At 33.0% G+C, this 11,956-nt stretch overlaps 1 protein-coding gene across 1 annotated transcript in view; it reads right to left on the reverse strand.

Annotated features, from left to right (window-relative positions):
* LOC141291629 (NUAK family SNF1-like kinase 1) overlaps positions 1-8,493 on the reverse strand; it is a 16,265-nt gene extending 7,772 nt beyond the window's left edge. Inside the window, exons 1-3 of the mRNA XM_073823786.1 lie at positions 8,134-8,493; positions 3,245-3,365; positions 2,990-3,141 (exon numbers count right to left, since the gene is read on the reverse strand). Coding sequence (XP_073679887.1) covers positions 2,990-3,141; positions 3,245-3,365; positions 8,134-8,322 — 462 coding nt within the window. The 5' untranslated portion in view covers positions 8,323-8,493. The remainder of the gene's footprint in view (positions 1-2,989; positions 3,142-3,244; positions 3,366-8,133) is intronic.
* Between the last annotated feature and the right edge of the window lie 3,463 nt (positions 8,494-11,956).

An 11,956-nucleotide genomic window follows, 5' to 3' on the forward strand; every position in this document is an offset into this window, starting at 1 on the left:
CGTGAAACTATCGCGTGCGCACGTAAAAGTTTCACGTGAGCACATGAAACTAAACTTTTAAAAATATTCTGTACATGAAGGTTTTCGCGTGAGCACATGAAACTAAACTTTAGATTTTTTTTACTCTGACGTCCCCTTAGGGGCTCCGTATATATTAGAGGTCGACCGATGTATCGGTTTTGCCGATTAATCGGCACCGATAGTTGATTGGCCGACCTATCGGTTATCGGCAAAAATCCTTGCCGATAGTTTTTCCGGGTCGCGTTCTTTGCTGAAGCGGCTCACGCTCCGCTCCACTGTCATAGAGTATGAGAGGTTAAGCCCCAGACCAATGTTTAATGTCAGGATTGTTACCATATATTTGTATTGATTTATATCCAGCTGGTGATATTCTTAGCCAGCAAAGTTGCAGATTTAAAGACGTGACGTGAGAAAGCAAACTGTGTTCATTCAGCCGACAGAATCCTGCCGAGTCACAGCGGCGCCATAGTTTTACATTGTTAATGTTCATAAAGACTTGACCCTGGGCTGGAAGATTGAGTACTGTGCATTTAAGCAAAATATTTTTTTATTTCTGTAGCTTTAATAATGTCTGTATGCTTCATATAGAGCTATAATTTATGTTTTAGTCTTTTCGTCAGGCAGCGGAAGCATGGTAGTTACGCACTTTATTTTACAATGCCATTTTCCTGTTCTTATTTTATTTTAATAACTGATCAACAAAAATATCTATTAAAAATTAAGATAAAAATTATACAAAACGAAATTCGTTTAAGAAGGGATTTTCCACAAATAAAAACGTACGAAGTGGTCAAAAATTGTGTCTGACCCTCTCCAATTCTCCCGGCTTATTGCCGTCCAATTCATACCACGTCCTTTATGACATTTACAAATTACACAAACTTCTTTCGTAATTAACATATTAATCTGAAACAAAACAAATAATATTTAAACATAAATGTAAAACAGAAAATAAATTATTTCTGAAATGGCTGCAATTAACACACAACTATTTGCAAATCTGGAAAAAAAAATCTAAATATTTAGAAAATCGCCTTTAAAGTTGTACAAATGAAGTTCTTAGCAATGCATATTACTAATTAAAAATGAAGTTTTAATATATTTATGGTAGAAAATTTACAAAATATCTTCATGGGACTTCATGGTTTTTGGCATAAAAGAAAAATGTATAATTTTGACCCATAAAATGTATTATTGGCTATTGCTACTAATGTACCCGTGCTACTCAAGACGGTTTTGTGCTCCAGGGTCACATATATATATATATATATACACAGTATATTAATTAAGTCCACACCAAAACACAGTATCATCCTGTTTATTATAATCATACCCTGCTTCTTTAAATGCTCAATCTCTTTAAAGTTGAGTGGATTCTGATTTGTTGTCAATGTTTTTATCATTCATCAGGTGAAAAAAAAAATCACTCTGAAAGTGATTCCACTGATATCATTCTTCAGCGTTGTTATCATTATAGCTGTCATTTGGACTTTACTATCCTCATAAAAGTTAGAACGATTATTCACTTTTATAAGCATAGTTATAGTTATCATCCTTGGTATGATGAGCTTTATCCAGGTTTATAATATTACGCAGACTGTCAAACATTTCTCAACACTGCTATTTAGGTGATAAATACAATAATAAAGAATTATTTTTTTCTGTTTATGGTGTTTTTAGGACAAATAAGTAAATCATAACTAGCATTACTAACCGATTTCTTAAATGTTTAAAATTAAAAATATTATATACCTAGATTACCTACATTTCTAAATACAGTTTGAATGTGTATAATAAGGTGTTACATTCAACTAGTGTTGGGGAAAGTTACTTTTAAACGTAAATCATTACAATATTGCATTACTCCATAAAAATTAACTAATTGTGCTACTTAGTGACTTCTAACGGAGAGTAATGTATTACGTTACTTTTGCATTACTTTTTGCCAGCTGAGCTGGGCTTGTTTTTTAATAACAAAAGAAGACCATTTCACACCAAAAGTGAAATTAATACGCCTCACTACTTACTCTTCATCTCACTCCCAATTTCTCTCAACACGGTGTCAGTGAATAATTGGTAAAACAAAGTAGCTTGCATTATTTTTTTTTATTTTTTTTTGAAAAAGTAACTCAGATATTTCATTGAAAATTTGAAAGTAATGTGTTACTTCCTACCTGATCTCATGACGAAAACGTACCCGTGGGAACTTTTTCACAAAAAATAGTTTGCAAAATACGTACCAGTAAGTGCATATCACTGCAGTTTCCAAAAGAAATAAACACTAGAGTTGGTAAAACAGCTAGCACTTGTAATCATTTTTGTACATAGTTATAATTACAGCTCCATATGTCTCGATTTCCGGCACGGAATTAAATTTAGGATGTGAAACCCTTGGGTACGAATCCTGTCAAAAACATGACTTACGATTAAAGAGCTGAAAGATGAGAACAAAAAACAAGCTAAAATGGCATGCTTGTGATTGCGTTTTTAAGTCACATTCGCTTTTGTTCATACTATCAGGTAGGTCTAGGTGTAGTACAGATAGTATGTTTTTTAAAACATCTCAGAGCGTTAGAGTTATAGCCCCACTCAACTAACATTTCAAGCCAGAACTGCGGACAAAACCAACGTCACATAAAACGTACCATATGTACGTTCATCTGTTCCGGGGGAAAAAACTAACACTGTTTTAGGGACACTCAGTGGACATTTCACATCAAATACGTCACGTTTATGCTACATTTTTATCATGAGATCAGGTTGGTTACTTCATTAGTTACTTTAAGAAATAATCTGATTTCGTAACTCGCATTACTTGTAATGCCTTACCCCCAACACTGCATTCATCTGGTGAAATCCTGACCAAGCAAAACAGCTTTTAATAAAAGTAGTAGCATTTTTGAGAAAAACTGCTCATACGCAGAAATGAACGCCATGATTTTTTAACAAGAGAAGTGTGTTTGTTTACTTTATGGCAGTATTGCACAGCAGAGGTGATCTGTCTGAAGAAGTGTCTGGCCTCCTCCTCTGGCAGTCTCTGTTTGTCCTGAATGTACTCGTACAGCTCTCCTCCGCTCGCGTACTCCATCACCATCACTATCCTCTCTCTGCTCTCAAACACTGAAAACACAACACATTTCATTCATAGAAAGAGAGAATATGCTCACTTCTCTAAATACAAAATTTGACACACACACATTGTGAGACTGTTGATGTGTTTTACCCTCATAGAGACGGATGATATTTGGATGCACAAGAGAGGCGCTGATCTCAATTTCTCTCTGGATGTGAGCTCTATCCAGGTCATCCCTTAATCTCTCCTTTCTAATGGATTTAATAGCCACCTGAAGTACAAAAAAAACAGACATGTTATAAACAAACACATTGAATCAAATATGTGACCCTGGACCACAAAACCAATCATAAGTAGCACCGGTATATTTGAAGCAATAGCCAGCAATATATTGTATGGGTCAAAATTATCGATTTTTCTTTTATGCCAAAAATCATTTGGATACTAAGTAAAGACTATGTTCCATTAATATATTTTGTACATTTCCTACTATAAATATATTAAAACGTAATTTTTGATTAGTAATATGCATTGCTAAGAACTTCATTTGGACAACTTTAAAGGCGATTTTCTCAATATTTAGATTTTTTTGCACCCTCAGATGCCAGATTTTCAAATAGTTGTATCTCAGACAAATATGGTCCTATCCTAACAAACCATACATTAATAGAAAAGCTTATTTATTCTCAAATAAAGTTGACCTTTATGACTAGTTTTGTGGTCCAGGGTCACACATGCCTGCCTGTTAGTAAATGGGTCAATAATGAATGAAGCTATTCAAAAATACATAAAAACAATTCATACAGAATTGAATAAACCTTTTCTGCCATGTTCTGTTTTCAATTTCTCAATTAGAATTCATACTGATATTTTTTGTGTGACTTGAAGTGAGAATGTTTTACCGTGGCTGACCGTTCTCATTAAAAGGCTTAAAAATGTTTTATTAATATATATTTTTAAAATAAACAGTTTAGCCATTCGTTTTTGAAAAGCTTAAAACATGTGGTATGTCTTTTTGTTTTCATGTCACAAGAAAACCATGAAACAATAGGTTTAAAATATGTATAAAATGAATAAACAAAATGGAATAACCATAAATAAACTTGTTTTTTGAGATTTTTTAAAACTTTTTACATTAATGATTAAGATGTGTAATCTTAAATGTATTCAAGAAGGAAGCAAAGAATTTTAGAAAGTATTTTGGTGGCTATACTACAGTTTTTTTTAGTATTATTATTATTTTATAAACATTTTTCAAAAATGTTTCAACCAATATGGCCACCAAGTGCTTTTCTGATTACAGTTGTAAAATATTTTTATTTTATTAATATTTAATCACTTTAAAGTTCAGCATTCAACTAATATGTGACCCTGGACCACAAAACCAGTCATAAGAATCAATTTTTTAAATTTTTAATTATTTGTACATCATATTTGAAAATCTGCAATCCGAGGGTGCAAAAAAAATCTAAATATTGAGAAAATCGCCTTTAAAATTGGCCAAATAAAGTTGTTAGCAATGCATATTCATAATCAAAAATTAAGTTTTGATATATTTACGGGTAGGAAATTTACAAAATATCTTCATGGAACATTATCTTTCCTTAATATCCTAATGATTTTTGGCATAAAAGAAAAATTGATCATTTTGACCCATACAATGTATTGTTGACTATTGCTACAAATATACCCGTGCTACTTAAGACTGGTTTTGTGGTCCAGGGTCACATATGAATAAAATTCAGGCTACAGATAAAATATTTAAAATATGTTTTCCTGACCTATATAATAAAAGCGACTTGCATTTGTTTGTTTGACTTTTGCCACTAAGGTATTGTTTAGTTTCTGGCACACGTTTAGGTCTGTACGTGTTTTATTGCATGCAGTGAGTTTTGGACCAACAAACACAAAGCTCCATTGTAACCCATTAGATTTTTACGATTCCAAAATTCCTTGAAAGTCATTAACTGAAATCAAGCTAAACTGTGTCATTTCTTTGCTAACACCATCAGCAAACAGAATTTCCTGATGTGATCAAACACATAAAGGCATTTCAGAATTGTATCACCAAAAATCTAAACCTGCTGTCTGTATGGTGACACTGGCATTGCCATCTGGGAAGCTGCCAGGCAACTCTGACCCAAATCTGAAGATCTGGAGAGACACCTCTCTCTCCTGTCACACGCCTGGCTCTTTCTGAATGCTGTTAGTGTTTGTCTGCAGGAATCCCAGCTATGCTTAAGGCTCCTGGATTCCGGAATACTTCACCTCTGAGTCCGGATGAGTGACAGAGAGAGAGAGAGAGAGGCTCAGCTGTTGCTCTAATCTGATTGGACTTCATTTTTCCATTAATGCGATCCGTTTTCAGGCTGTGAAAGAGTGCAGACAGCAGGCTGGTGGGGACGACACTTTTGTTTTTGTTAAATGATGGACTGAGCGATGAATGACTGGTTAAGTATTTAATTAAGTGTGCTAACATGAGGTCTACATACATGCAGTAGACACGCGTGTACACACACAAAGCACCTATTGGATAAGACCAAAAATATCCCAAAAATAATTAACTGAGGTGAATTGCTGGGTAAAGACGTGTTGAATGACTGACACGCTGTCAGAGGTAAAACAACATGCTGGATATTCTTCTCAAAAGAAATTAAGTCTTTGTGCATTTTTGACTGAACAAAAATAATTAAATGTATTAATTATTAGGAGCTCTGGTAACATGGTAAAAATACATAGTCCATAATTTATTGAGAACAGTCAAGGTCGCACAGTTAACTAAAACTATGTGCTAAATGCTGAAAACTAACTGAAATAAAATAAAATATAAAACAAAATATAGGCAAGGCAACATTTTCCATTTAGTTTAACAATGTACTAAAATAAATTACACTAAAACTGAAATAAAAATTTAAATAGACATATAGTCAAACCAAAAATTATTCAGACAACATTTTTTTTACTAGTAGGTGCAAGACACTGTTCATTTATGTAGGTGAGGATAGCAAAATAAAATAAACTGTGACATATTTTACCAAAAAAGTCTTCAGACAGTGGACTACCAGTAAAACTGATACAAATTTGGGACCAAAAATTTGATTTGACACTTTGACCTGACCATGTTTTCATGAGTTCTTGTCATATTGTGAATAAACTGTGATAATGTGAGAAATGTTGAAGGTGTCTGAATACATTTTGATTTGACTGTATATGTAAAAATAAAATTCAAAATACTAACAAAAACTAAAATAGTATCTCTTAAAATAACATTGAGTCAAGCATTTAGAGGTTTTCATTTTTTATTTTAGTGCTGGGCAATTATTAATTGCATCCAAAACAAAAGTTTTGCTATGTATAATGTATGTGTGTGTACTGTGTATATTTATTATGTATATATATATAAATACACACACATGCATGTATATATTTAAGAAAAATAGGTTATGTTTATATATTATATAAATCATATGAATATAAATATATACATGTAAATATTTTCAAAATATATACTGTATGTGTGTGTCTTTATACTGTATATACATAATAAATATACACAGTACACACACATATAATACATAAACAAAAACTTTTATTGTGTATTAATCGTGATTAATCATTTGACAGCACTAAATGAAATATTTAAAAACTTTAGTGTCATTTTTCATTTAGTTTAATGATCTACTGAAATAACACTAAAACTGAAATAAAAACTATAGTGTATAGACATATTTTTAAAAAAAATAATAAAAATAACTAAAACTTTAACACAAATTAACATCAAAGCAGAAAGTATAAAAATAAAATTCTAAATACTAACACAAAATAAAACAGTATCTCTTAAAATAACACTTTAATTTTTTTATTTACTTAAAAATTATATATTTGAAGTATGAAATATCATGAATGCACCTATGAGTGAAAATATCAAAAATGACATATGTGACCCTGGACCACAAAAGGGGTCAAAGACAAAAGTCTTAAGTCGCTGGGGTATATTTGTAGCAATAGCCAAAAATACATTGTATGGGTCAAAATTATTGATTTTTCTTTTATGTCAAATATCATTAGGAAATTAAGTAAAGATCATGTTCCATGAAGATTTTTTTGTAAAATTCCTACTGTAAACCTATCAAAATGTAATTTTTGATTAGTAATATGCATTGCTAAGAACTTAATTTGGAGAACTTTAAAGGTGATTTTCTCAGTATTTTTATTTTTTGCACCCTTAGATTTCAGATTTTCAAATAGATGTATCTCGGCCAAATATGGTCCTATCCTAACAAACCATACATCAATAGAAAGCTTACTTATTTATTATATATATGTATATATCTCAGTTTTGTAAAAATTTAACCTTATGACTGGTTTTGTGGTCCAGGGTCACATATGTTAAAGCTTTTTTTAAAAAAAAACATTATTTTTGTTTAATCAAAATTATAACAGCTCTATTTTAACCTATTATAATAGGTAAAGTAATTGTTGCTTGTTGTCGAGGTTTAACAAAGCAACTCATGGTTCCTCTGGTTGGGAATCACTGAATATTATCAAAACATATTTGATAAAACTCCTTAAGATTTGATTAATGTGCATGATTTTTACAGGTAATCACATTTTTCAAAATCACAGATATTAACAAAAAATGTAATAATCTAAATATTTTGTAAGTTAACTACTTGTTGAAAAAAAAGACTAGATAGATAGATAGATAGATAGATAGATAGATAGATAGATAGATAGATAGATAGATAGACCATAGTATTCTGCGTTTTCACACTGTTTTCACTGTTAGCATGAAAATGGAATAAAATTTAATAAAAATAGATTTAGCCAATTTATTAACCTAATTTTGTGGAGCTAATATGAATTATTGTTTTTATACATTTCTACGTTATGAAACTTTTTATGACAAACTTTGTATTCGTTGCTTATGATGCTGAAGACACTCTTACAAAAGGCTTTTTCATATCAGCATTTTTTCAGCATTCAAAACATTTCAAGTAACGTACGTTACTGATACAAAAGCAGTTCTGGTCTCTCACCGTCTTTCCACACCGTCTCTCGACCGCACGCTTGACTTTGCCGTAAGTGCCTCTGCCCAGCGTCTCCAGCACTTCAAACCGGCGCTTGAGACTGTGTTTATGATGGTGTTTCTTCACTCCGGATGAAGCCTGGAGCTCTCCTCGCTCCTCCGGTGCGCTGCGGTCAGTGAACTGCTGCTGTCGCTCCATGGCAACCGCGCTCTGAGGTGAAGCTCACCTGTACTAGTCGGTGTTTTGAACGGCAACTTAAATGTACTTTTTCTAATATTTACTGAAATAAAATGATATGAAAGAAGCTAACATGTTGTAATATTGGTATGGGCGCTGATTTTGAAAGTCTCAAGCATCTTCTGAGTATGCTGTGTGGGATGGTGAGTCTCTTTTGCTTCTGAGCCACGCATCGCGGATGGGATTCACCACATGGTGACGCGGATGGGAGGGGCGGAGTCAGGCTGTCAATCATCAGCGGTGACGCGCATCAGTGCCAGCCAGGCTTTTAAATGGATGGATGGGACTGCTGACCTCAATCCTACCTCGCAGAAAAAAACAAAAACACTAACATTGTTTTTAGACGCTCTGAACAGCAGACCACAGATGTTGAAGCCATATAAACTGCAGCTACCAGTTCACACACACACACACACACAAAAAGTTTTTATTTTGATACGTTTTTAAGCAGAACATTTACAAAAAAAGTTGCAATTGCATTTACAAAAAATGTCTCAGAAAAGTGTTGGTGGATTCTGAATGAACTGTGGAAATCTAATAGTCTTTCATAAGCTGGTTCAGAACATACAGTGCTCTCCACTAATATTGGCACCCTTGATAAATATGAGCAAAGGTTGTGAAAATAAATCTGCATTGTTTATCCTTTTGATAAAAAATCACAAAACTCTAACTTTTCACTAAAGAAAAACAATGGAAAGTCGGGGGTCTCATTATGAAATAAATGTTTTTCTCTAGGTCATGTTGGCCACAATGATTGGCACCCAATTAAGGGGAGACACTGCAGGCAAAACGCAGTTTTTCATGCACCTATGAAGTTTTAAGTTTTAAGTTTTAAAGGCAAAATTAGTTTTTTTTCTCCTACACTGAGCCATAAATCTCCACTTTAGTAACACTCACACACACCAAACTTTACATTTTTATTCCTGTCTATATCCTGAAGGTTTTTACAAAGGGATTTGTTCATATATGCATATATTTGCTTGATTTTATACATTTTATTCTCCAAAAAAATGGTAAAAAAAAAAAAAAATAGTGTTTCCTGCCTGTTCTAAGTTTTTTTTTTTTTTCTGAATTATGTCATGACGAAATGAAATACCCAAAATTTCCTTCTGTAAAAACATTTGACTCTACTATGTAAAAAAAAATTAAACAAGAATTTTGAAACTGACTTCATCAAGTGTTTCGATTTTTGTACTAGAACTGTATGCACTAGCGCATATTTCATTGAATAATGCCTCATTTTACATATTTTACATATTTAAACCTTGCAATTATCAATTTAATCAATCAACTGGGTAAGTAAGGTGATAACTATTAGTTAATTTTTTTTACCCTATTCACATCCAGTGTCTCGCCTTAATGCAATGTCCTTTTCCCAAGACAACAGCTCTGAGTTTTCTCCTATAATGACTGATAAATTTGGGAGAACACCTGACAAGAGATCAGAGACCATTCCTTCATACAGAATCTCTCCAGATTTCTCCAGATCTATAGCAATAAATTACTCATAATTTATTGATTCGCCCTTATTCCTCTTTTTCATCTTTTGTATTTTCCTTTCTAAAATAGCCTACTCCTTATATGCATGTGAAGTGCATTCACAGCATTTGACCACTGATTTACGAAAATCATTTATAGGTTTAGGTCAACTACTGATATATATTTTTATTAGTAGGTTATTTAACCATCTATTTCTATGTCTTTGGAAGGCTTTTGTAATTCAAATGCTTTAAAATGCACAAATTTACAAACTTTTTTTGCCATCTGATTTTCTTTAACCTAATATATTTACTTGAAGTATACCCCTGATATTTTAAATAAATATTTTAATAATTAAGTATCACATTTGCATGTTCATTGGTTCTCTGACCTTGGTTATGATCACATTAAATGCAGATAAACAAATAAAATGTTACATTTTTAGTACATTTTTGTGCTTTAATTGATTTTTAAAATGTTTTATTTTAATGTAACATTTTTATGTTTTAATTAACTTTGAGCTATTTATTAAACTCATAATCCCCCTGCAGTTTCTTCTCAAACACCAGTTTGGGAAACCTTGACACAATTTAACGCACTTCATGTTGTTAATAACAATAAATGGAATATATTTGTCACAGTCCGTGTGAGGAAGGAAGGCGTACAAGAATGAAAGGTCAATATAAATTCTTTGCTTTAATCCAAACAGGTGATACAACAGGTAAATCCACAGAGAGAGTGGACACACACGTACACATCGATGAGACCGGACAATCAAATACAGAACTAAATGCAACTTATAAAGGGTAGATTATGAGACAGACAGGTGATAGTGAATAACTAATGATCACATAACAAGGGCAGGAACAGGAAATAACCGAATATGGGCACATAAGGAAGAAACCAACAAACACAGACCAGGGGTGTGACACTATTTTCTAACTCGATGTTTTTTTTTTTAATCAATATGGCACAAGATTATCCTATTTAAATCAATGTGATAAACAAAAAAGTAATCTAAAAGTAGTCTGATTACATTGCCTAAAATGTGTAATGTAACGGATTGTGTTACTAACTACAATTTTTGTCACGTAATTTGGAATCAGTAACAGATTTGTCTGCTGGTATTTGATAGAATCCATGATGCCATGTATCTGAACAAGATGTCCAGGACCTCCATCAGAAAAATAGGCCATTAAAGACATTAAAGGTGGTGATGTAGGGGCTGGTTGTTGTGTCCCTAAGTCTTAACTAATCTCTGCAGTTCTCCAGCTGTGATCCTTGGAGAGTCTTTGGAGAGTCTTTCCTCCTCAACATGCATTGGGACGATACAGACGCGTCCTCTTCCAGACAGGTTTGTAACATCTTTAGTTGATTGGAACTTGTTAATTATTGTCTTGATGGTGGGGATGGGGATTTTCAATGCTTTAGCTCTTTTCTTACAGCCACTTTCTATTTTGTGAAGCTCAACAATCTTGTTCTGCAGAAGGAAGTCATGGCTGGACAATTTCTTAGTGTTCCTAGTCACAAAAATGTAAATGTGAATCAGAATGTACTTCAGAGATATTTTACTCATACCACACGAGTAGCCATGTGATATGGCTGTATATCGTCACGGCTGTGATTCGGCCGTAGGCACGAGACCGCAGGCCAAGTACAAAGTCAAAAGTCCAAAGGCAGTGATCTGATAGCATTAAAATGATATAAAATATAATTTTTGACTTTGCTCTCAGCCAGAACTATTTGCTCTGGAATAAATAATATATTAATGAAACCAAAGACTGCCAATTAGATTTACCCAGAACTAATTATATCTAATGTTTAACCACTATAGAGACATCAGAGCCAGCGGCACATTTCAGAAGATCTGGCCGAGGTGAGGCTGTTCTCTATAGGTTCATGAGTCCTGGAGCTCACATGTCTAAAAACGTTGATGCAAATTTTCAAATAGACGATACCTTTATTAAAAAAACGCATATTTTAAGTCTAAACAACTACATTGTCACCTGAAAAAACTGTTAAAACTACATTCAGTGACACAAAAACAGTGTTGTTTATAAAAACATAGTGGATTTGGGCATCCGCCATGACACTCGCTGTGAGAAAAACCGCAAGT

Source organism: Garra rufa, chromosome 18 (assembly GCF_049309525.1).
Source record: "Garra rufa chromosome 18, GarRuf1.0, whole genome shotgun sequence".
Taxonomy (NCBI): domain Eukaryota; kingdom Metazoa; phylum Chordata; class Actinopteri; order Cypriniformes; family Cyprinidae; genus Garra; species Garra rufa.